Source organism: Alternaria atra, assembly GCF_907166805.1.
Source record: "Alternaria atra isolate CS162 genome assembly, contig: 22, whole genome shotgun sequence".
Taxonomy (NCBI): domain Eukaryota; kingdom Fungi; phylum Ascomycota; class Dothideomycetes; order Pleosporales; family Pleosporaceae; genus Alternaria; species Alternaria atra.
The window spans coordinates 1931473-1951922 of NW_025091320.1; the positions used below are offsets into that span (position 1 = coordinate 1931473).

At 52.0% G+C, this 20450-nt stretch overlaps 5 protein-coding genes across 5 annotated transcripts; all 5 read left to right on the top strand.

Moving 5' to 3' along the window:
• Positions 1-2344: 2344 nt before the first annotated feature.
• Positions 2345-8989, top strand: ALTATR162_LOCUS3418 (uncharacterized protein; the record flags this gene model as incomplete). Its single annotated transcript, XM_043311024.1, has 5 exons — positions 2345-2532; positions 2588-2628; positions 2684-6033; positions 6087-7593; positions 7647-8989. The coding sequence occupies 5 exons, from the start codon at positions 2345-2347 to the stop codon at positions 8987-8989; spliced, it is 6429 nt and encodes a 2142-aa protein (XP_043166959.1).
• A 600-nt stretch (positions 8990-9589) lies between these two features.
• ALTATR162_LOCUS3419 (uncharacterized protein) lies at positions 9590-12262 on the top strand (the record flags this gene model as incomplete). Its single annotated transcript, XM_043311025.1, has 3 exons — positions 9590-9597; positions 9738-10643; positions 10690-12262. The coding sequence occupies 3 exons, from the start codon at positions 9590-9592 to the stop codon at positions 12260-12262; spliced, it is 2487 nt and encodes an 828-aa protein (XP_043166960.1).
• Positions 12263-12760: 498 nt separating this feature from the next.
• ALTATR162_LOCUS3420 (uncharacterized protein) lies at positions 12761-13793 on the top strand (the record flags this gene model as incomplete). The annotated part of the gene is made up of 4 exons (XM_043311026.1): positions 12761-12923; positions 12981-13033; positions 13108-13262; positions 13331-13793. The coding sequence occupies 4 exons, from the start codon at positions 12761-12763 to the stop codon at positions 13791-13793; spliced, it is 834 nt and encodes a 277-aa protein (XP_043166961.1).
• Positions 13794-14636: 843 nt separating this feature from the next.
• On the top strand, positions 14637-15351 carry ALTATR162_LOCUS3421 (uncharacterized protein; the record flags this gene model as incomplete). Its single annotated transcript, XM_043311027.1, has 2 exons — positions 14637-15056; positions 15145-15351. 2 exons carry the CDS (start codon positions 14637-14639, stop codon positions 15349-15351), a joined length of 627 nt encoding a protein of 208 aa, XP_043166962.1.
• Positions 15352-19297: 3946 nt separating this feature from the next.
• On the top strand, positions 19298-19877 carry ALTATR162_LOCUS3422 (uncharacterized protein; the record flags this gene model as incomplete). The annotated part of the gene is made up of 3 exons (XM_043311028.1): positions 19298-19526; positions 19583-19808; positions 19859-19877. The coding sequence occupies 3 exons, from the start codon at positions 19298-19300 to the stop codon at positions 19875-19877; spliced, it is 474 nt and encodes a 157-aa protein (XP_043166963.1).
• Between the last annotated feature and the right edge of the window lie 573 nt (positions 19878-20450).

Below are 20450 nucleotides of genomic sequence, written 5' to 3' on the forward strand. Positions count from 1 at the left end.
GTGAAAGTTGTGTCTTCTAGGTCTTTCCGTGGGAGCTGTCAAGCAAAAACGCCGAGAATCAATCACGGACGAGGCAAAAGATCAGTACTGATCCACAAGAAGAACCAAACTGAGAACGGGCAGATGTAAGTTCGCTGGAACAACATCCGGTCGCGTCACGGGACCAGCAATCTCAGGATGATCTTCCTTCTTAGGGTTATCCCTTCTTGCAAGGTTCAACTGCCCAGATCCCCATGGCACAACGGCGACACCCTGGAAATTGACCCACGTAACACTTTGTATATCTTAATTCCGGAAATGCTCGTTGCCTCCCACTCTTGCCATGGATTACCCGAAGCGGAATGCATTAGGTACACGAATCCTACGGAAATATTCGTGGCATGCATGCTGAGTATCTGTGCTAGCTCAAGGTCTTGATGCCGTACAAGTGCACCTGCCTGAAGTATCCGCCGCGGACTTTACACAGGCAGGCAGCGAACAGCGAAGGAGGCGACATCGGCTCCTTAGAAACGGGCTCGGCTGCACTGGCTACGAAACACGGATTTGCCTGTTCTCGTGACTCGTCTCCCGCTACGTACTGCCGTCAGCCTAGGCACGAGTGTTCCGGTCTGCTCCGAAGCATGATGAGGACATTGTTGCTCTGTCGCCTGCTGTGGCGTGGCGGGTCGCTAGAATCGCCCAAATTTTCGAGGTGAGCCTTGTGGGTGGTAGATGAATTGGTTTTTGACTTTGCGGCTAAGCAGAGGATAATCACTGCGAGTCCGGGTCCGCGATAATGTCGACGAGTGCGCACATGGAAAGCTTCAGCGACGCTCCGCTGCGAAATGGCGGGGTTATATGATCTCCCGTCCAGTGAGCGTCAACACGAAGTATTCCGTAGCGCGACAGTCCGCCCTGGGTCGCGCTTGGGGAGAGATAAGGTCTGAGATGACCCTCTCAAATTACGACAAACAAGTCGTGTGCTGCCGAGGCGAGGCCGCCGGGCCAATTACAGACGTCGCCTTTCAGATGATGCGGCGTGGGCTGCAGCGGCAATCTAGCCGGTGGAGCTTTGGTAGAGCGGAAGCACATGCAAGTCGTGGTCATCCCCATGTCAAACCGACATTCGGAGCCCAGGATAGGGTGCACGGCCGAACTGCTGCAGGGCGGTCACTGCAAGCCAGCCAATAATGCCCCTGCCTTTGGTCATGGAGTGGCAGAAAAACCGTGGGGTAGGCCAATTTTCTATGCGCAACACGCCGCAGGAGGCAGCGATGCTGCGCATACGCATACGAGTATTGGTAGAATATCACAAGAGCAGTTGTATATACCTCTGAAACCATTGTATATTGAAATATCTAGTGGTGATACATTGTCTGGAAAAAACGCGAGAACAATGGGCGTCGCGCACCCCCTCCAACATGTTTCCAACTTGATATACGTGCAGATAAAGTACCAAGACCTCCTCCAAGACCAGGCAGTTCCCAGTTCGCAGCGGTAGGCAAGCGGAGATGGCCTAACTGACAGCACGAACGCCTCTTTCGACGCGCTTCCAGCCCGGTAATTGGACAGAGTTGAAGTCAAGTTGTTAGCGCATAGGGAAAATATCCACCCCACCAGGAGCCCTCCACTCTCTTATTCATAAGCACGCCCGCGAAACCTCCCGCGACCTTCTGCCTCTTCTTGCACTCTCTACACAATCGCTACAAGTTGCTTGCAGGAACACCGCGAGCCCACGACAAGGCCTGTTCCACCAGCCTTTCTAGCAAGTAAGTCGCCTTGCCTCCCACATGTACACCCGCTGCACCGATCCACCATCCGCGACCAAACATTGTGCTTTTCCACCACCCGTCCTGCGTGAGAGGCATTAGCCATCTTCTTACTGGTCTACGCGTGCCACCCCGCGTTAGCCTATTCGCTCCCTCCCTTATCTGCCGATTTTGTGCTTGGAGCAGCTATCAGTTGCCGCTGGGGACAAGGGGGAAACGTCATAGGCATCAATCACCTATATCCGGCGGGGTGAAGGTGGTGACGAATCCAGCCCATCTTTCTGCTGGCTTTGGGGGTGATTGACACCAGCAACTCCATCCTCCCACCAAGTGTTCCCCACCCACATTCTTTGCTTTTGAGCTAGAGCTCTAGGCGCAATCCGTACCAAATATTCTCGAGCTTCGACCCTCGGCCTGCACTGAACGACAAACTCTTCTCAGACTTGACAACTAATATTTGCCTCCAGACTTCATCCAGATACCAGGGCAACAGCTCCAAGTTTACGCGTCGAGCGACCCCGCCACACACCCATATCGATACCGCAACCCCACTACCACCACCAACGAACCCAGAAATTCGGCCTTTCGCCGATATAATGGGTCGGGTCTCGTTCGCCGAAGATACAAAGTTGCCCCAGGAACCCCAGATCGAAGAGGAGCAAAGCACAGTATTTGCTTATCAAGATGGCCCAGAGAACAAGTCTTGGGCGGGTGCGCTGCCCTTGAAGCAGGGTCTGTATGACCCGGAGCTCGAGAAGGATGCTTGCGGTGTCGGTTTCGCTGCGTGAGTGAAAAGCAATTGGTTTGGTGAAGAGGCGCGATGACTAACAATGGCATAGTCACATCAAGGGCAAGGCCAGCCACAAGATCGTTTCCGATGGTAAGAGCGAACAACGCGGCAAAGCAATGGGATAATAATGCTAACGAATCTCCAGCACGCTCGTTGCTATGCAACATGACACATCGAGGAGCCGTTGGCTCTGACGCACGCGATGGTGACGGTGCAGGTGTAATGACCTCCATCCCCCATCGATTCTTCCTCAAGGAGTTCGAGCGCGAACAAGGCTACAAGCTACCATCGCTTGGCCAGTATGCCACTGGTAACCTTTTCTTCAAACCCGACGCCACCATCTTGGATGAGACCAAGGCCATGTTTGAGGACGTTGCAGACCAGCTCGACTTGAGAGTGCTCGGATGGCGAACAGTGCCCCGCGATTCCACACTTCTTGGACCTGCGGCGCTCTCACGAGAGCCCATCATCCTCCAGCCATTCGTTGTCCTGAAGACCGCCTACGGTGACGCTCGGGAGCCCAAGGCTGACTTCCAGGAGAAGTACGACAACGCATACTTTGAGCGACAGTTGTATGTCATGCGAAAGCGGGCTACACACGTCATTGGCCTTCACAACTGGTTCTATATTTGCTCACTCTCGAACAAGAACATTGTCTACAAGGGTCAACTTTCTCCTGTCCAGGTCTACGAGTACTACCACGACCTGCTCAACGTTGACTACGAGGGTCACTTCGCTCTGGTGCACTCTCGTTTCTCCACCAACACATTCCCCAGTTGGGACCGTGCTCAGCCTCTGCGATGGGCTGCTCACAACGGTGAGATCAACACTCTGCGAGGAAACAAGAACTGGATGCGTGCCCGTGAGGGTGTCATGAAGTCCAGCCTTTTCGGCGAGGAGCTAGATCTCCTTTACCCCATTGTCGAGGATGGTGGCTCCGACTCTGCAGCTTTCGACAACGTTCTTGAGCTGCTCACCATCAACGGTGTCCTGTCACTCCCAGAAGCAGTCATGCTTATGGTTCCAGAGGCATGGCAGGGCAACCACACCATGGACCCTGCCAAGCAAGCCTTCTATGAGTGGGCTGCTTGCATGATGGAGCCCTGGGATGGTCCTGCTCTCTTTACCTTCTCTGACGGACGATACTGTGGTGCCAACCTCGACCGAAACGGTCTTCGTCCTTGCCGTTACTACGTTACTGATGACGACCGCATCATCTGTGCGTCTGAAGTTGGTACAATCTCTATTGAGCCAGAGCGCGTCGTACAGAAGGGTCGTCTGCAGCCCGGTAGGATGTTGCTCGTCGACACTGTCGCTGGTCGAATTGTCGATGACGCCGAGCTGAAGAAGACCGTCTCAGAGCGTGTCGATTTCCGTTCCTGGATCCAGAAGAACTTGCTTACTCTTCCCAAGATTGTAGAGTCGGTCGGCGCAAAGGGTGTTGATCTATCATACTCGCTCACGGAGACCAAGCTACACGAGGACCCTCGTCTGCGAGCATTCGGCTACTCCCTTGAGCAGGTCAGTCTGCTTCTTGGTCCCATGGCTGCCGACTCAAAGGAGGCTCTTGGATCCATGGGTAACGATGCTCCTCTGGCTTGCTTGGCTACCCAGCCTCGTCTGCTGTACGAGTACTTCCGTCAGCTATTCGCACAGGTCACCAACCCTCCTATCGACCCCATTCGTGAGGCAATTGTCATGTCTCTTGAGACGTACGTTGGTCCCCAGGGTAACCTCCTAGAGATGGACGAGTCACAGTGTGGTCGTCTGCTCCTTCCATCACCTATTCTGACTCTCGAAGAGTTCAAGGCGCTGACCAACACTCACACTCTGTACTCTGACTGGACCGTCAAGAACATCGACATCACATTCCCCAAGAGCGAGGGACTCGAGGGCTACATGAATGCTCTCGACCGCATCTGCGAAGCTGCCACTGAGGGTATCAAGGCTGGTGACAACATTCTTGTCTTGACCGACCGCGCCGCGTCTGTTGACCGTGTCGCTGTATCCGCCTGCTTGGCTACTGGTATGGTTCACCACCATCTTGTCCGCAACAAGTGGCGATCCAACGCCGCTCTCGTGGTCGAGACTGGTGAGGCCCGTGAGGTCCACCACATGTGTGTCTTGGTTGGATACGGTGCTGATGCTGTCTGCCCGTACCTTGCCATTGAGTGTATCCTGAAGATGCACCGTGAGGGCGTCATTCGCAAGAAGCTCAGCCCCGAGCAGCTTATCGACAACTACAGGCACTCTTGCGATGGTGGTATCTTGAAGGTCATGAGTAAGATGGGTATCTCTACTCTTTCATCCTACAAGGGCGCTCAGATTTTCGAAGTCCTTGGTCTTGATGACTCCGTCGTTGACCGATGCTTCACTGGAACTGCCTCTCGTATCAAGGGTATGACCTTCGAGTTGATCGCATCTGACGCTTTCGCTCTCCACGAGAGGGGTTACCCATCTCGCGCCATCGTTGAGGTACCCGGTCTTGCTGAGACTGGTGAGTACCATTGGCGTGACGGAGGCGAGCCTCACGTCAACGACCCAACTGCCATGGCCAACATCCAGGACGCGGTCCGCACAAAGAACGACAAGTCATACGAGGCCTACTCGATCGCTGAGTACGAGCGCATCAAGGACTGCACCCTTCGTGGTCTCCTTGACTTCAACTTTGATGACCGTGCACCTATCCCCATTGATCAGGTCGAGCCTTGGACCGACATCGTGCGCCGCTTCGTTACTGGTGCCATGTCCTACGGATCCATCTCCATGGAGTCCCACTCTACCCTCGCCGTCGCCATGAACCGTCTTGGAGGCAAGTCCAACACTGGAGAAGGTGGTGAGGACCCTGAGCGCAGCTTGCGCATGGAGAACGGTGACACCATGCGCTCCGCCATCAAGCAGATCGCCTCTGGACGTTTCGGTGTCACCTCCAACTACCTCGCCGATGCCGACGAGCTTCAGATCAAGATGGCCCAAGGTGCTAAGCCTGGTGAGGGTGGTGAGCTTCCTGGCCACAAGGTCTCTGGCTCAATCGCTAAGACCCGTCACTCCACTCCTGGTGTCGGTCTCATCAGTCCTCCTCCCCATCATGACATCTACTCCATTGAGGATCTCAAGCAATTGATCTACGATCTTAAGTGCTCCAACCCCCGTGCTCGTGTTTCTGTCAAGCTCGTGTCCGAGACTGGTGTTGGTATCGTCGCTTCTGGTGTCGCCAAGGCCAAGGCTGATCACATTCTCATCTCCGGTCACGATGGTGGTACCGGTGCCTCTCGATGGACTGGTATCAAGTATGCCGGTCTTCCTTGGGAGCTGGGTCTTGCCGAGACTCACCAGACTCTTGTCCTCAACGACCTCCGTGGTCGTGTCATTGTCCAGACTGATGGTCAATTGAGGACTGGACGCGATGTCGCTATCGCCTGTCTGCTTGGAGCCGAGGAGTGGGGCTTTGCTACCACACCTCTTATCGCCATGGGCTGCATTATGATGCGCAAGGTACTTACCAACCCTCTCGCCTATGATTAAGAGTATCAACTGACCATGACCAGTGCCATCTGAACACCTGCCCTGTCGGTATCGCCACCCAGGACCCTGAGCTCCGAAAGAAGTTCGCCGGTACACCCGAGCACGTTATCAACTTCTTCTACTACATCGCCAACGAGCTCCGTGCAATCATGGCCAAGCTTGGTTTCCGAACCATCAACGACATGGTTGGTCACTGCGAGGTGCTACGCATCCGCGACGATCTCCGCACTGCGAAGACTGAGAACATTGATTTGTCTCTCATCCTGACTCCTGCGCATACCCTTCGCCCAGGTGTGGCCACATTCAACGTCCGCAAGCAAGACCATCGTCTCCACGTCCGTCTCGACAACAAGCTCGTCGCTGAGTCCGAGCTTGCTCTTGAGAAGGGTCTCCCCGCCCGCATTGAGTGCGATGTCGTCAACACCGACCGTGCTCTTGGTGCTACCCTCTCGTACCACATCAGCAAGCGCTACGGCGAGGCTGGTCTGCCTCAAGACACCATCCATGTCAACATCCGTGGTTCTGCTGGCCAGTCTTTCGGTGCTTACCTGGCACCTGGTGTCACACTTGAACTTGAGGGTGATGCCAACGACTACGTCGGTAAGGGTCTCTCTGGTGGTCGTCTGATCATCTACCCTCCCCGCAACGCCGTATACCGTGCTGAGGAGAACATCCTCATTGGTAACGTCTGCTTGTACGGTGCCACTCGCGGTACTTGCTTCTTCCGCGGTATCGCTGCCGAGCGCTTCTGTGTCCGTAACTCTGGTGCTACAGCGGTCGTTGAGGGTGTTGGTGACCACGGTTGCGAATACATGACTGGTGGTCGTGTCCTTGTTCTCGGCTCTACTGGACGTAACTTTGCTGCCGGTATGTCCGGTGGCATTGCCTACGTCCTTGACATTCACAAGGACTTCGAGCAGAAGGTCAACCAGGAGATGGTTGAGCTTTCTGGTATCGAGGAACCAGAGGAGATTGCCTTTGTGCGTGGCCTCATCGAGGACCACCACCACTACACCGGCTCCGAGCTTGCTGCACGCATTCTCCTTGATTTCACCCGCGCACTACCGCGCTTCGTCAAGGTCATGCCTGTTGACTACAAGCGCGTGCTCTTGGAGGAGAAGGCAAAGGCTGCCGAGAAGAAGAAGTCCGAATACCCTCTTCCTCTGCTTGCTGGCAACGCTGTCCGCAATGTTCATGAGGAGTCTCGCAACAAGGAGGCTGAGGCCGAGGCAAAGGAGAAGAAGAAGAGCGACCTCCTTGATATCGAAGAGAGCGTTACTGACGCAAAGGCCGAGAAGAAGAAGGCGCTCGTTCTTGATAAGACCCGCGGTTTCATGAAGTACCAGCGTCGCTCTGAGAAGTACCGCAACCCCAAGACCCGTACACGCGACTGGGCCGAGCTCAACCAGCGTCTGAACGAGGACGAACTCAAGTACCAGACTGCTCGCTGCATGGACTGTGGTGTGCCTTTCTGCCAGTCTGACACTGGCTGCCCAATTTCTAACATTATTCCCAAGTGGAACGAGTTGGGTAAGTGTTCGATATCTTACTCTGAAGTATACATCGTGCTAACATGTTGGTAGTCTTCCAAGGCCAGTGGCGTGACGCCCTCAACCGCCTCCTTATGACCAACAACTTCCCAGAATTCACTGGTCGTGTTTGCCCCGCTCCTTGCGAAGGTGCCTGTGTTCTTGGCATCAACGAGGACCCCGTCGGCATCAAGTCGATTGAGTGCGCCATCATTGACCGTGGTTTCGAGAAGGGCTGGATGGTTCCCACTCCACCCCAGACCCGTTCTGGCAAGACTGTTGCAATTATCGGTTCCGGCCCTGCTGGTCTTGCTTGTGCTGATCAGCTCAACAAAGCTGGCCACACCGTTACCGTCTATGAGCGTGCTGACCGTGTCGGTGGTCTTCTCATGTACGGTATCCCCAACATGAAGCTTGACAAGAAGGTTGTTCAGCGCCGTGTCGACTTCATGGCTGCTGAGGGTGTCAACTTCAAGACTGGTGTTACTGTTGGCGAGGATGGCCAGACCAACCTCGAGGCTCTCCGTAAGGAGTACGACGCCGTTGTCTTCGCCACTGGAGCTACTGTTGCTCGTGACCTGCCTATTCCTAACCGCAACCTGGACGGTATTCACTACGCCATGCAGTTCTTGCACAAGAACACCAAGTCTCTCCTAGACTCCGAATTGGCTGATGATGCTTACATCTCGGCCAAGGACAAGCACGTTGTTGTCATCGGAGGTGGTGACACTGGTAACGACTGCATTGGTACTTCCGTTCGTCACGGTGCCAAGTCTGTCGTCAACTTCGAGCTGCTGCCCCAGCCCCCTGCGGAGCGTGCTCGCGACAACCCATGGCCGCAGTGGCCCCGCATCTTCCGAACTGACTACGGCCACAACGAAGTCAAGACTCACATGGGCAAGGACCCTCGTGAGTACTGTGTCATGTCCAAAGACTTCGTCGATGACGGCAGCGGCAAGGTCAAGGGTATCAACACTGTCCGTGTTGAATGGACCAAGTCCGCCTCTGGTGGTTGGGACATGAAGCACGTCGAAGGTAGCGAGCAGTTCTTCCCTGCCGACCTCGTCCTGCTTTCTATGGGTTTCTTGGGCCCTGAGCAGCGTGTCATGAGCGACGTCATCGAGCTTGATGGCCGCAAGAACATCAAGACCCCTCCTGGTCACTACAACACCAACCTGTCCGGTGTCTTCGCTGCTGGTGACTGCCGTCGCGGACAGTCCCTCATTGTCTGGGGTATCAATGAGGGTCGCCAGTGCGCTCGCGACGTCGACTCCTTCCTTACCGGCTACGGCACTTCTCTGCCCGTCACTGGTGGTATCGTCAAGCGTCCACCTTACGAGGCTATGCACAAGCACAACGCCGCTCCTATGGAGAAGCTGGTGACTGTCGCCGCTTAGATGAGTCTATGATTATGATTGTTACTGTATGAAGTAAAGGTGCATGGAAAATATGGTCACGACAAAAGAGGTTTTTTCGGGTATATCATGATTCTTTGGCGTTCTGATTCTTGTACACGCATTCTCCCTCGTTTACCTGCACGATACCTTTTCAGTATGCGGAGTCAGCTGGGCAGCACCTGCAGTGTACAATGTCTTTCATGTTTATTCATTTCGCACCCAATTTGTATATATATGCGAATGTTATGTTCAAATTTATATCAGACGACTGCTTCAGTGATGCTTGCAGTGCTATTTATGCCTCATTGATGCTGTGATCAGCCAGCCACCATTTGTGGTTATTACTGACATCGTGTGATGGTAACTGCATCGATTGCGATATTCATTAGTACACATAAGTGCGGTCACTAGGTTTCGCAATTGATCATGTAGAGTGGGATGCTTGCTTCGCTTGCCAGGCCGCGGATGCACAAAGCCAAGATTCAAGTCTGATGACGTCACGCACCTTCAAACTCCAGATTCGCTAGCCCTGAACGGTATCCTAGGCAGCGAACATCACCTGGGCAGTCGACTGACCTTTGTTATCCTTCACATGTCGCCATGTCCCGGTGAAAACTAGGTCGTAAAGATGTTACCTCGTACCGGCTGGCACCAGACCTGTCGTCGCCCTCTACAAGGGCCGACAAGGCACGTTCACGATACTTGATCCTTGTTGGCGATCATCGCAAGTGTACTAACAAGTTATCAGGAAGATACACCCGACACTTATAGCGACATTGAAACCGAATAGTCTGGGTTCCAGAAGACCATGGACCGTTCCCGCTCGTTATGTGACTGGACTACAAGCTGGCGAAGACAAAACCGGTCATATAAGCGCAGGACCTAACGAGGGTATCCTCTTCTTTAACAATGTATTTCCCATTCAGATCCGCAAAGTACTAGGACTCCCTTTGCCAGGAATACTAGATCGCCTCATCAGTCCGAGTATCTCTGGCACCGACCCGAAAGCCGTAATTGAGAGAGCGAAAGCGAAACGCAACCTGCAGATCACTGGCACCGAAGTACTTCCGCGAATGAGGGAGGGAGGAGCATTTGTCAAGTTCACTCACGATGGGAGTGCTTCTACTTCTGAGGTCGAAAAAGTGCTTCAACAGTACCTAAGAGATGAGCCGGTCAAGCCATGGTGGAGTCCATGGAAGAGGATGCGTGCGAAGGTAGTCAAAGGAAAACCTTGGGTGGAAGATCTCATGCGTCTCCCAGCCTCACGTCTGCGCGTTGAGTTCGTCTCTGCCGAGGCGGGCGTACCAGCCTCTGAAGCCGTCGAAATGAGCCAAGAGCAGCTCTTCCAGTTCTTCCGGCCCTACGGTAAGCTAGGAGATATCGTTATGCAGCCTCCGGATTCAAAGGTTCTCCCAAAATTCGCATACTTGGATTACACTAGCATTGGCAAGGCTATCATGGCCAGGAACTGCATGCATGGCTATCTCGTTTCGGAAGCTGAGGGAGGGGGCAAAAAAGGGACGATATTAAGACTCAAGTACGAACAGAAGATCAAGCCTAGGTATATCAGAGATTGGATCTTTGGCCATCCCAGGATTATCATCCCCATCGTAGCTGCCCTCATCGCTGGTACCGTCGCACTCATCTTCGACCCGTAAGTCTTCCGTGCATGTGTATGACTTCAATTGACAGGTACATAGCATCCGAACGTTCTTCGTCAAGGCCCACATTACTCGCAACTTCCACATTGAAGACAACAAGTGGTACCAGTGGATCAAGGGTTATGCCACAGACATCATCCACGGTGGTAACAAGCGCGACGATGACGACAGCATGGATGCCATTTGGGATGATAGGAAAGATGACATTGAACAAATCCGAACTTGGTTGATGGAGACCGCCGAGACCTTCATCATCGTCCAGGGTCCTCGGGGTTCCGGCAAGCGCGAACTTGTCGTTGATGAGGCCTTGGAGGATAAGAAACTCAAGCTTGTGATCGACTGCAAACCCATCCAGGAAGCTCGAGGCGAAAGCGCCACTATCAACGCCGCTGCATTATCTGTTGGATATAGACCTGTATTCAGTTGGATGAACAGCATCTCCGGAATGATCGATATGGCTGCTCAGGGTGCTACAGGCGTCAAGACTGGCTTCTCCGAGACCCTCGACTCCCAACTCAGCAAAATCTGGAATACTACTACCTCGGCATTACGACAAATCGCTTTAGATACACGACACAAGAACGACAAAGATGCGCACTTGGGTGACGACGAGTGGCTCGAAGCACACCCAGAACGCAGGCCTATTGTTGTAATCGACAACTTCCTGCACAAGAGCCAGGAAGGGGGTATCGTCTATGACAAGATCGCTGAATGGGCTGCCCGTCTTACAACGACGAACGTAGCTCATGTTATCTTCCTGACCAACGACGTCGCTTTCAGCAAATCACTCTCCAAGGCCATGCCAGACCGTATGTTCCGTCAAATCTCTTTGTCTGATTGTAGCCCTGAGGTAGCGAAGCGATTTGTTATCACGCACCTTGACGCCGATGTCGAAGACGACCCTGCTCCAAAGGACGGCTCGCCTAAGAAACTACCCTCTGAACATCGCAACGACCTTGATGAGCTCGACACTTGTATCGATCTGCTAGGCGGCCGCCTCACGGATCTTGAATTCTTATCCCGGCGGATCAAGACGGGTGAGACACCTACCAAGGCCGTGCACGAGATCATCGACCAGTCAGCTTCCGAGATTCTTAAAATGTACATCTTTGGCGCAGAAGATGAAGGCGGAAGCCGACACTGGAATGCTGAACAAGCCTGGTTCCTTATCAAAGAGCTCGCTCAGAAGGAAAGCCTACGATACAACGAAGTTCTCATCGACGACATACTAAAGACTGGTGGCGAGTCAGTCCTTCGTGCCCTCGAACAGGCCGAGCTCATCTCCATTGTCTCGGGCGCAAATGGCCGGCCATCTATCATCAAGCCAGGAAAGCCCGTCTACCACCCTGCTTTCAAGCGCTTGACTGAAGACAAAGTATTGAAGAGCCGCTTGGACCTGGCTATCCTGACGCATCTGACAAAGATTGAGAACGCGACGATTGACAAGTGCGAGAACGAGCTGTTGTTGCTGAGCAAGCTGAAGAACCAGCCTGCGCAGACAGCTGGACGAATAAACTATCTGTTGACGAAGTTGATGACGAGTCAAAACAAAGTGGAGAAATACGAGACAGATATCAAGGGACTGAAGAAGGTGCTTGGAAATGAGTACTAGGATTTTGAAAGGCTCCAGTGAGGACAACGTATACAATGATACCATCTCCCTTCAATGTAGTATGTAGACGATATGCGCGCAGCCGTGCGGAACTGCCATTGTGACCCCGCCTGTTCTTGTGATGCATTGACCCCCAATACCATCTTCGGACTCGTACGATGTATACCAATATCGGCTGCTAACAACAGCAGTAAATATTCCGCTAATGATGCGCCTAGCTTCCTACGCCCAGGAACGTTTTGCTCTGACATCATCCTGCGAAAGCTAACGTGACCGAGGATCGGGCAGAAGGGAGCATTTTCCCGCATGGCAGCCGAGCGCAGAAGCAAGCTGGGACGTGCACAAACCGAGCGACCGTGAGCTCCACCTCATCCACAACGCGACTGTCCACTGCCATTGCGCACTCGTCCCTTATCCACTCCAAGCGGTCCGCGCATCTTTTTGTCCTTCTCATCGCCCTTTACATCCCCCCCACACTTTTCCTCACATATCAGCGCAATGGCACCAATAACAGATGCCGCGGTCGACGACCTTAAGAGCACCGTTAACAGGCTCGAGAAGCGCATCGCTGAGCTGGAGAACAGGCTGTCTGGCCAAAGTGGGGGTGAACCAGCGTCGGCGGAGAGTGTCAGGATGATTCTCATGGGACCACCGGGTGCTGGTGAGTTATTCCGCTGAAGAGGGTCAAAATCTGGCATTTTGCTTACGCACAAGTTAGGCAAGGGCACACAAGCGCCGCGAATCAAGGAGAAGTTCTGCGCATGCCATCTTGTACGTTTTTTTCGTCATGCACGACACCAAGGTGCTATATAGGAAGCTGGAAATGGTGGGCTGACAGATTGTAGGCTACCGGAGACATGCTACGCGCGCAAGTCGCGGCGAAGACAGCTCTCGGTCGGGAAGCGAAGAAGATCATGGATGCTGGCGGTCTGGTTAGCGACGAGATCATGATCAACATGATCAAGACTGAGCTCGAGGGCAACGCAGAGTGTTCCAAGGGGTACGTACTCTTATGATCGCTTTCCTTTGCATATATCGGAAAGGCATGCTAACACGAACTCTACGCAGATTCATCCTCGACGGCTTCCCACGAACAGTGACCCAGGCTGAGAAGCTTGACGGTATGCTTGCTGCGACCAAGAAGCCCCTCCAACACGCCGTTGAACTGCAAATCGACGATGGCCTCCTCGTCTCGCGCATCACGGGCCGCCTCGTTCACCCCGCATCCGGCCGCTCTTACCACAAGATCTTCAACCCACCCAAGGCCCCTATGACCGACGACGTAACTGGTGAGCCGCTCATCCAGCGTTCCGACGACAACGAGGACACGCTCAAGAAGCGCCTCTCAACCTACCACGCTCAGACCGCACCCGTTGTTGCTTACTACCAAAAGACGGGTATCTGGAAGCCCATTGACGCAAGTCAAGAGCCAGGCCAGGTATGGAAGAGTCTGCTCAAGATCTTCGATAACAAGGCCATGGTTGCTGGACGAACAGGTAGCTTGCTCAACAAGGTCGGTCTTAAGAACTAGGTTGGGCCTTTTATGTGAGCAGGGACGTAATGCCGGACTGGGAAACATAGTCCCACGATACTACGAGTCACGCCTATGTTTCATACCGCCAGGCACGCGCAGAATCTTACAATGTCGATGGGTCGCTGGTCATGTTCGCAGCCACGTATGAGAAAAGTCCACTTTCACGCTTTGGAATGAAGATTGCAAATATGGTTTGGATAGGTTCCGTGTACTTGTACAGATGCATACGGCGGTGTGGGTAGTCTGTGGGGACCCCTGTGTATTTCAAATGACTCTTGCGGGCTGGTTTTTGGTAGTCTACCAAGATCGGAAATGCTAGAGATGTTCATGAAGATGCCTGTGGTTGCAAATGTGGCCTTTGCACTACGAACTGTGGTTATGTGGTTTCTTGTAGCGACACGCTTCTCATAAGAAGTTTGCGCGCATGCCGTGAATTCATTCTATACATTTCTACCTACGCTTCCTGCTAACGACTTCCCTTGCGCCACCAACACACGTGCTTCTACCCGCCGCCATTCCGACAACGTGTTCCTAGTCGCGAACCCGGCGTTAGCACCACCCAACATCTTCTAACCTCCGGGCAACTTCTTACTCGCGAAAAGTGTCCGGCAACCCTCCACATATTATCCACCCCCCAGAGCACGACTAGGCTCCCGTATAAGCGCATTACCCCGGATTCGCAAATCGACCACGTATCTCCAGACCTGCGCGCACCGCCCTAAGCCTCAACCACGGAACGCGACCTCGAACCTCGAACTTCGAATCCTCAACCCTGAACCCAAAAAAAAGGGGAGAGCAAGAACAGGATATCCACAACATAGCACATCACACATTGCACATATGTCAAGTAGATTCAGCAGCCGCGCCGACGCGCGCGACGACCTCTTCTCCTCGTACAACCGCAGCGCCTCGCCCTCGAAATCAAAAAACAAAGCTCGCGCAAGCCCTTACAATGCTGGCTCTGGCTACGGCTACACACCACCTTCTTCTGCCGACGGGCCAGGCTTTGGCGCGTATCCTGGTGCGAGTGGAACTAAGGCGAATGGGAGTCTGTATCCTGGGAATGGAGGAGGTGGTTATGGGGGGTATGGTGTAGGAGGAGGAAGTGGAAGGGGGAGTGATGACGGAAGAGATGGCATATATCGGGCTGCGACACCGAATTCAAGAGGACAGTATTCTGCGGCTGTGTTGGATGAGTTGGAGAGTCAGAATGATGAGCATGTTGGGGTTTTGACCAGCAAGGTTAAGATGTTGAAGGATGTACGTTTTCTTCGCCCTTTTTTCTTCCTCCTGTTTCTTTATGCGCTTTTTCACTCCTCGTGGAAAGTTGTTGCTAACATCTACTTAGTTGACCCATCTTATCGGAGACGAAATCCGAGATTCCACCACCCTCGCCGAGAAGATGAACGATCAGTTTGAGAACTCGAGACACAAGATCAAGGGCACTATGAATCGTATGTTGAGGATGGCGCAGAAGACGGGTGTCGGGTGGAAGGTTTGGGTTGGGTTCTTTGCTGCGGTTATATTGCTGTTTTGGTGGGTGTGGTTGGGTTGATAGAGCATGGGAAGAGGAGGAGGGAAAAGGTGGAATGGATAAAGGGCATGAGATTGGAGGAAGTAGATCGGTATGGGTGATGGCACACAAAGACGCAGGGACGTGGATGGTGTTGATGATGCATTGAATAAGGAAAATCGTGTACGGAAGAGGAGGTTTGCATTGCATCGCATCCGGCATGGTGTTATGGCGTTTAATTTCCAAGGCGAGGTCTGGTACAGCAAAGATCCAGATTCGTACTTTGAAGAACAGGGCCAATCCCTTAGCTACTTATCATTTGTATCTCAATGCTTTATCGCTCTTCGTGATACGTTTCAACTTCCAGTACAGCTCTTTCGTCGTGCCGTTCAGTTCAACGTGCTCGGTATTAGGTCTTCCCGTCATGGAAAGATCAGATAACCTTGACTATAGCGTTGTGCTCGATGGCATGCTATGGTGATGTTTTCGCAAACCGCATGCCCTTATTTTGGTTCTGGAAGTGGTCATCCTTCAAGAGGCCTATTCTCTCAAACTCGCAGTCGCTCCTCGTGCCGCCCAACTCCCATGATTGCGTGAACTTTTTTCGACAAAACTAGGTATGCCGCCTTATAGTCTCCAGATCTTTCCTTCTCAACTACCTCCAGACAAAACACCGTTTCGCCGTCGTTCACTTCATGACCTGGCTGTTTGAGGTCGAAATCCCCCATGAAGCGAAACCAAAATACCCTCCCTCCATTGGATGGCAAAGTTTTGATACCATGTCTAAAATTTAGACATGGATGACGGAAGATTGCGTGTATTAGAGTTCCTGACAAGATGATCCATCCACTCTTCAACAGCCCTATGGGATCGTCGCCTGTTGGACAGCACCTGACTCTTATGACAGTTGCTAACATGTTGCAGTCATTGTAGTCATCGTGATGGATACCAAAGGTGGTTGTGACAGATGCCCATGAGAATATCGGTGCCCGCCAAGGTACACACCAGGTAGCCGGCATCTGTACGTACCACAAGAGTTCATGTATCATAGTTTCTTTCCACATGCCTGCACAATACTTCCATCCGATAGCTTCTCCAAAACTCTTAGCGATACCCGAGATCGCTGGGAAGATGTCGCTTGGCTTTGACAGCTTCAGGCGCGAGTACTCCTCAACAAGGGTTGACCAAATCTTGCATAACTCCCAGCGGTCTTTTTTTGAATAAGCGCCTGTGAATCAGATGGGAGGCATCCTTCAAGGCCAACCATGATTCTCGGAATGCTGAATGCTCCTCCTCCATTCCTCCACACTCGCAGCTTGTAAATTCCATGCATCCCCACATAAGTTCATCGTGCCCAAAGTGAAGGATTCGAGGACTTAGAAGACGTTCCTGGAAGACCCAGCCTCGCCCGAGAAGGGGTAGGTCCGTTGCCCTGTGTCTCAGCGGCTTTCGCACATGAATGTCGCAAGGGGTGGAGAGAGGCTGACCAAACTTTTCAAAATCTGCGGATCGGAAAAGACCCTCTTGTGCGCTTGTGGATACTGAAGCTGCAAGTGTTATTGTAGGATTGACGTAGATCCTGGCCATCTGAGCCGATTGAATCTGGCAGTTCTTTTCATCGTTTTGGATGATCTGTAAATAACAAAGTAAATAGATGTTCCGTGGAGCACAGGTCAAAATAGCGTACACATGACGAGTCTATCCAGATGTATTTGATTCGAAGTTTGGTAATGATCTTCATAGCATCTTGGAATGTCTTCGGTAGAGTCTCGTATTGGGTATTCTGCTGATGCGTTGATAAAGTATCTGGCTTTCGAGTCGTCTGCAAAGGCTGCTGGCCGCCCCAACAATGGCTCAGACATGCATATCGTCCTTTTTCATCCCCTGTATCCATTAGACGAATTAGACGTGGCGTATCGAAGTTCACTTCAATCACTCGATCAGGTAGTTCAGAGGTGCCATCTTCGCCATGTGGTGCCAAGCAGAAGCTCTTATGTGTTGTCAGACATTTATCAAGCCAACTCCTGATCGTCTCAAGACCCTGTTCCAAGCCTGTGTTGCCTGATGCCCATATCAACATAGGAATAATGGGATCTTCTTGAGCTGCGCTACCAAGAAAGCTATCAACTTCGGTCCCTGTGAACTTACTGCTTACACCAATGAAGTCTTTGATCTCCTTACGAATACCTCTAGGATAATGCTGGCAATAGGTTGCCCTTAACGATGTTTTTAACAAGTGAACTTCCACCCAATCCGAGTTAGCCCACTCTGGTTTATTTTCACATAAAGCATTACAGTAGCGACATTCACATTGGGCCGAGTCGCCAAGTGATGCGCTAGTCGCCCAGCTCATCTCCTTCTGCCTGATTTGGCGGAGAGCAAGGCACGCAGGCCGATTAGTGTTCGACATTTCGGAAGCTGGTTGGAGAGAGGTATCGGCCCTGGAGTTATGAGTTTGACCCCGCGGCACTGGACAGGGTTCATAAGCGCATTTGGTGCAAGGCTGCATCTCAGCCTCGTGGGCTTAGACTTAAATGGCGTTCGACTAAGAGTGTGACCATAGTCTTAACAAATATCTGATGTTGTTAATTCTTGATTGCTCAAAGCATCAAGCATGTGAGCGTTTAGTGATCACATGTAACGATATAGTATTGGAGGAGCATAAGAAGGCGCGTCGTAGAGCTATCACGCTAGACTGGCGTGTGTTCGCTCAGAAAAAGGAACGGGCATCAATAGCCAAATACTCCAGACTATGACCCTCCATGACGCCTTCCGTTGTTCAATACTACAACCAATCAATGTTCATACTGGCCTGAGACTACCAGACGGCATTTCCCCAAACTTGCCAGCTCATGCGATCGTCTTATCATGTACATGCTGTCTGCGGAGCTACTGCATTATGCGGCCTCGAATAAGGAATACCGTAAGCCGTCTACATGAGAGTGCTCGGCATTTATTCGTTTTTTTGTGACGTGTATTCTGCGATGCAACAAACTGGCCACTTCTGTCCAAGTCGAGACATGTACTCAGTCGGAGATCCTGGAGTTCACTTCGGCCAAACCATGCGTAATTCGGTGGCTTAGTCCTAGCGCAGCCCTACGTAACGTACGACTGGATGGAGAACAACAACCTTGGGAGTCAGGGGTTCCTCCGATGTCCATGGTCATTCTTCTGTCCAGTTTTTACAACTCCGACGGTAACTGGCTCTGTCATGCGCCTGTTCCCGAGATACTGGGTGATTACGTGGTCGTTACATGAAAGACTTGATATTGCTTGCTTTGTGCTTTTACGTCTCTTCACGAGTTACAGTGAGGGGTAGCAGCGACCGCGCAAACCAAATCCTAAAAGTGCGCAGTTACATCGCCCGTTATTGCACTTCATTTGGGCCTACCCTGTGCTCGTTTTAGATAACCCGCTGTCGTTCCAACGCTCAGGAACCAGTACATCATCGTTCCCGATCTAGACGTTCAGTAGTCAAGAAAACACCAAAACTTTGCGGATATCGGCAATCACGATAGCAGGTTCCTGCTTTTAATATCCACCGTGTCGTCAAATGGCAGCGCCACACTTGCATGCGCCACGCGTCCTGGCAGGGATTACCAAGGCCCAATGATCTCATACCCAAGCGAGTGCGCTAAAACCCAGTGATCTGCACGGCTATGCGGCTCCACTACACTAGCCACACTGTTCAGAGACAGGGTAGATGCGTGGCTGACGAGGCCCAGGAAGGTCAAACCCTACGTTTGTGTGACTGTCGGCTGCTCTTAGATGCCAAGAATGCTACGCAATAGGCGTGGCTGACGTTTTTTTGTTGTTCTCCTTGACCAAGCAAGGCACAGTCGTGCGTGCAAGATGTATATATATTGTGACAAGGTCATTACATACCATCAACACAGAGCAGCACTTTAACTACCACTTCTTACCAATATTACTCCACCCCCTCAACAAACATTTTGATTGTTACTTCTGATACCCACCTGCTACCAGCATGCTCTTCACACGTCTTCTTTCACTCATCCTGCGCACTGCGCAATGGGTTTTCGCTGCCATAGTCCTCGGTTTATCAGCATACTTCGTTTACCAACGTTCACGATACCATGTGGGACCTCTAGGTCGATTGATCTTCACTCTGATCTGGTCCTCGCTCTCCATCCTGTTCGCTGTTATTTGGGCCATCCCTACAAGCTCCAGCATTACTGGGTACACATCCGACTTCAGTGAGCACCCCAGTCCTTTGTCACGACCCGAATGTCTACTAACAACGATTGCGTAGTCTTCACTGCCGGCTGGGCCGCTGTCTTCGGGCTTCTTGTCAGCTGGTTTAACGGCGCCGGATGTGGTAGTGCTTGGGCTTGGAGCGGTGTATCCTTCAGCCGCAACAACTCATGTGGGCAATGGCGCGCTGCTCAGGCTTTCTCCTTCCTGTCTATGATCCTTTGGTTGGCTACTGCTATCCTGGGCATCTTAACTGTACACCGTCTTAACCGCCGTGCTACTGCGTAAGTTCTTCGCCATCCTTTAGTAGCGGGTCTGGCTAACAGCATTGCAGTCGTGGTTCCCGCGTCTAAGCGTTATCGTATCTCTGATCACGACCGGTCGATGCTATATCTGCGTCGTTCGAGGGCGGTTCGACACAAATCTTGTAGGAGCTGTTACCGGTCTTTATACTGTGCTCGAGTCACACTAGCAGATATCGCCGAGATGGTTCATTAGCAAGTTTGCTCGAACCCTTCTCCGCTTACGAACTACTATGTGTATCCTGTCTAGCATGGAGTTATTTGGGGGTTCCTTTTTGTTGTTATTCTGTAATTATTAGTTTGTATAGTAACCAGCATACGCCTTTGCGAAGTAATAATACATACATCAAGACAATCTGAAATGCAGACTTGAGTCTTCCACACAAATTGTTGCTTGTCTTCTTTCAAGCTTTTGCAAGCACAGCAAGTCAAGTCTGTTTAGTACTTGTCAATGTCGTCTAGCCAAGTAGTTGGCTGCGGAACCATATCAATCATTAAACATATCATATCTGAAACTGTATTAATTACCAGCAGTGAGATATGGTACTTCAAAAACAGCAGCGAATTAGCACGTTCCAATACCTCGTGGCTACCTTGAATTTGGTAAAGAACATCTCGCAAGAC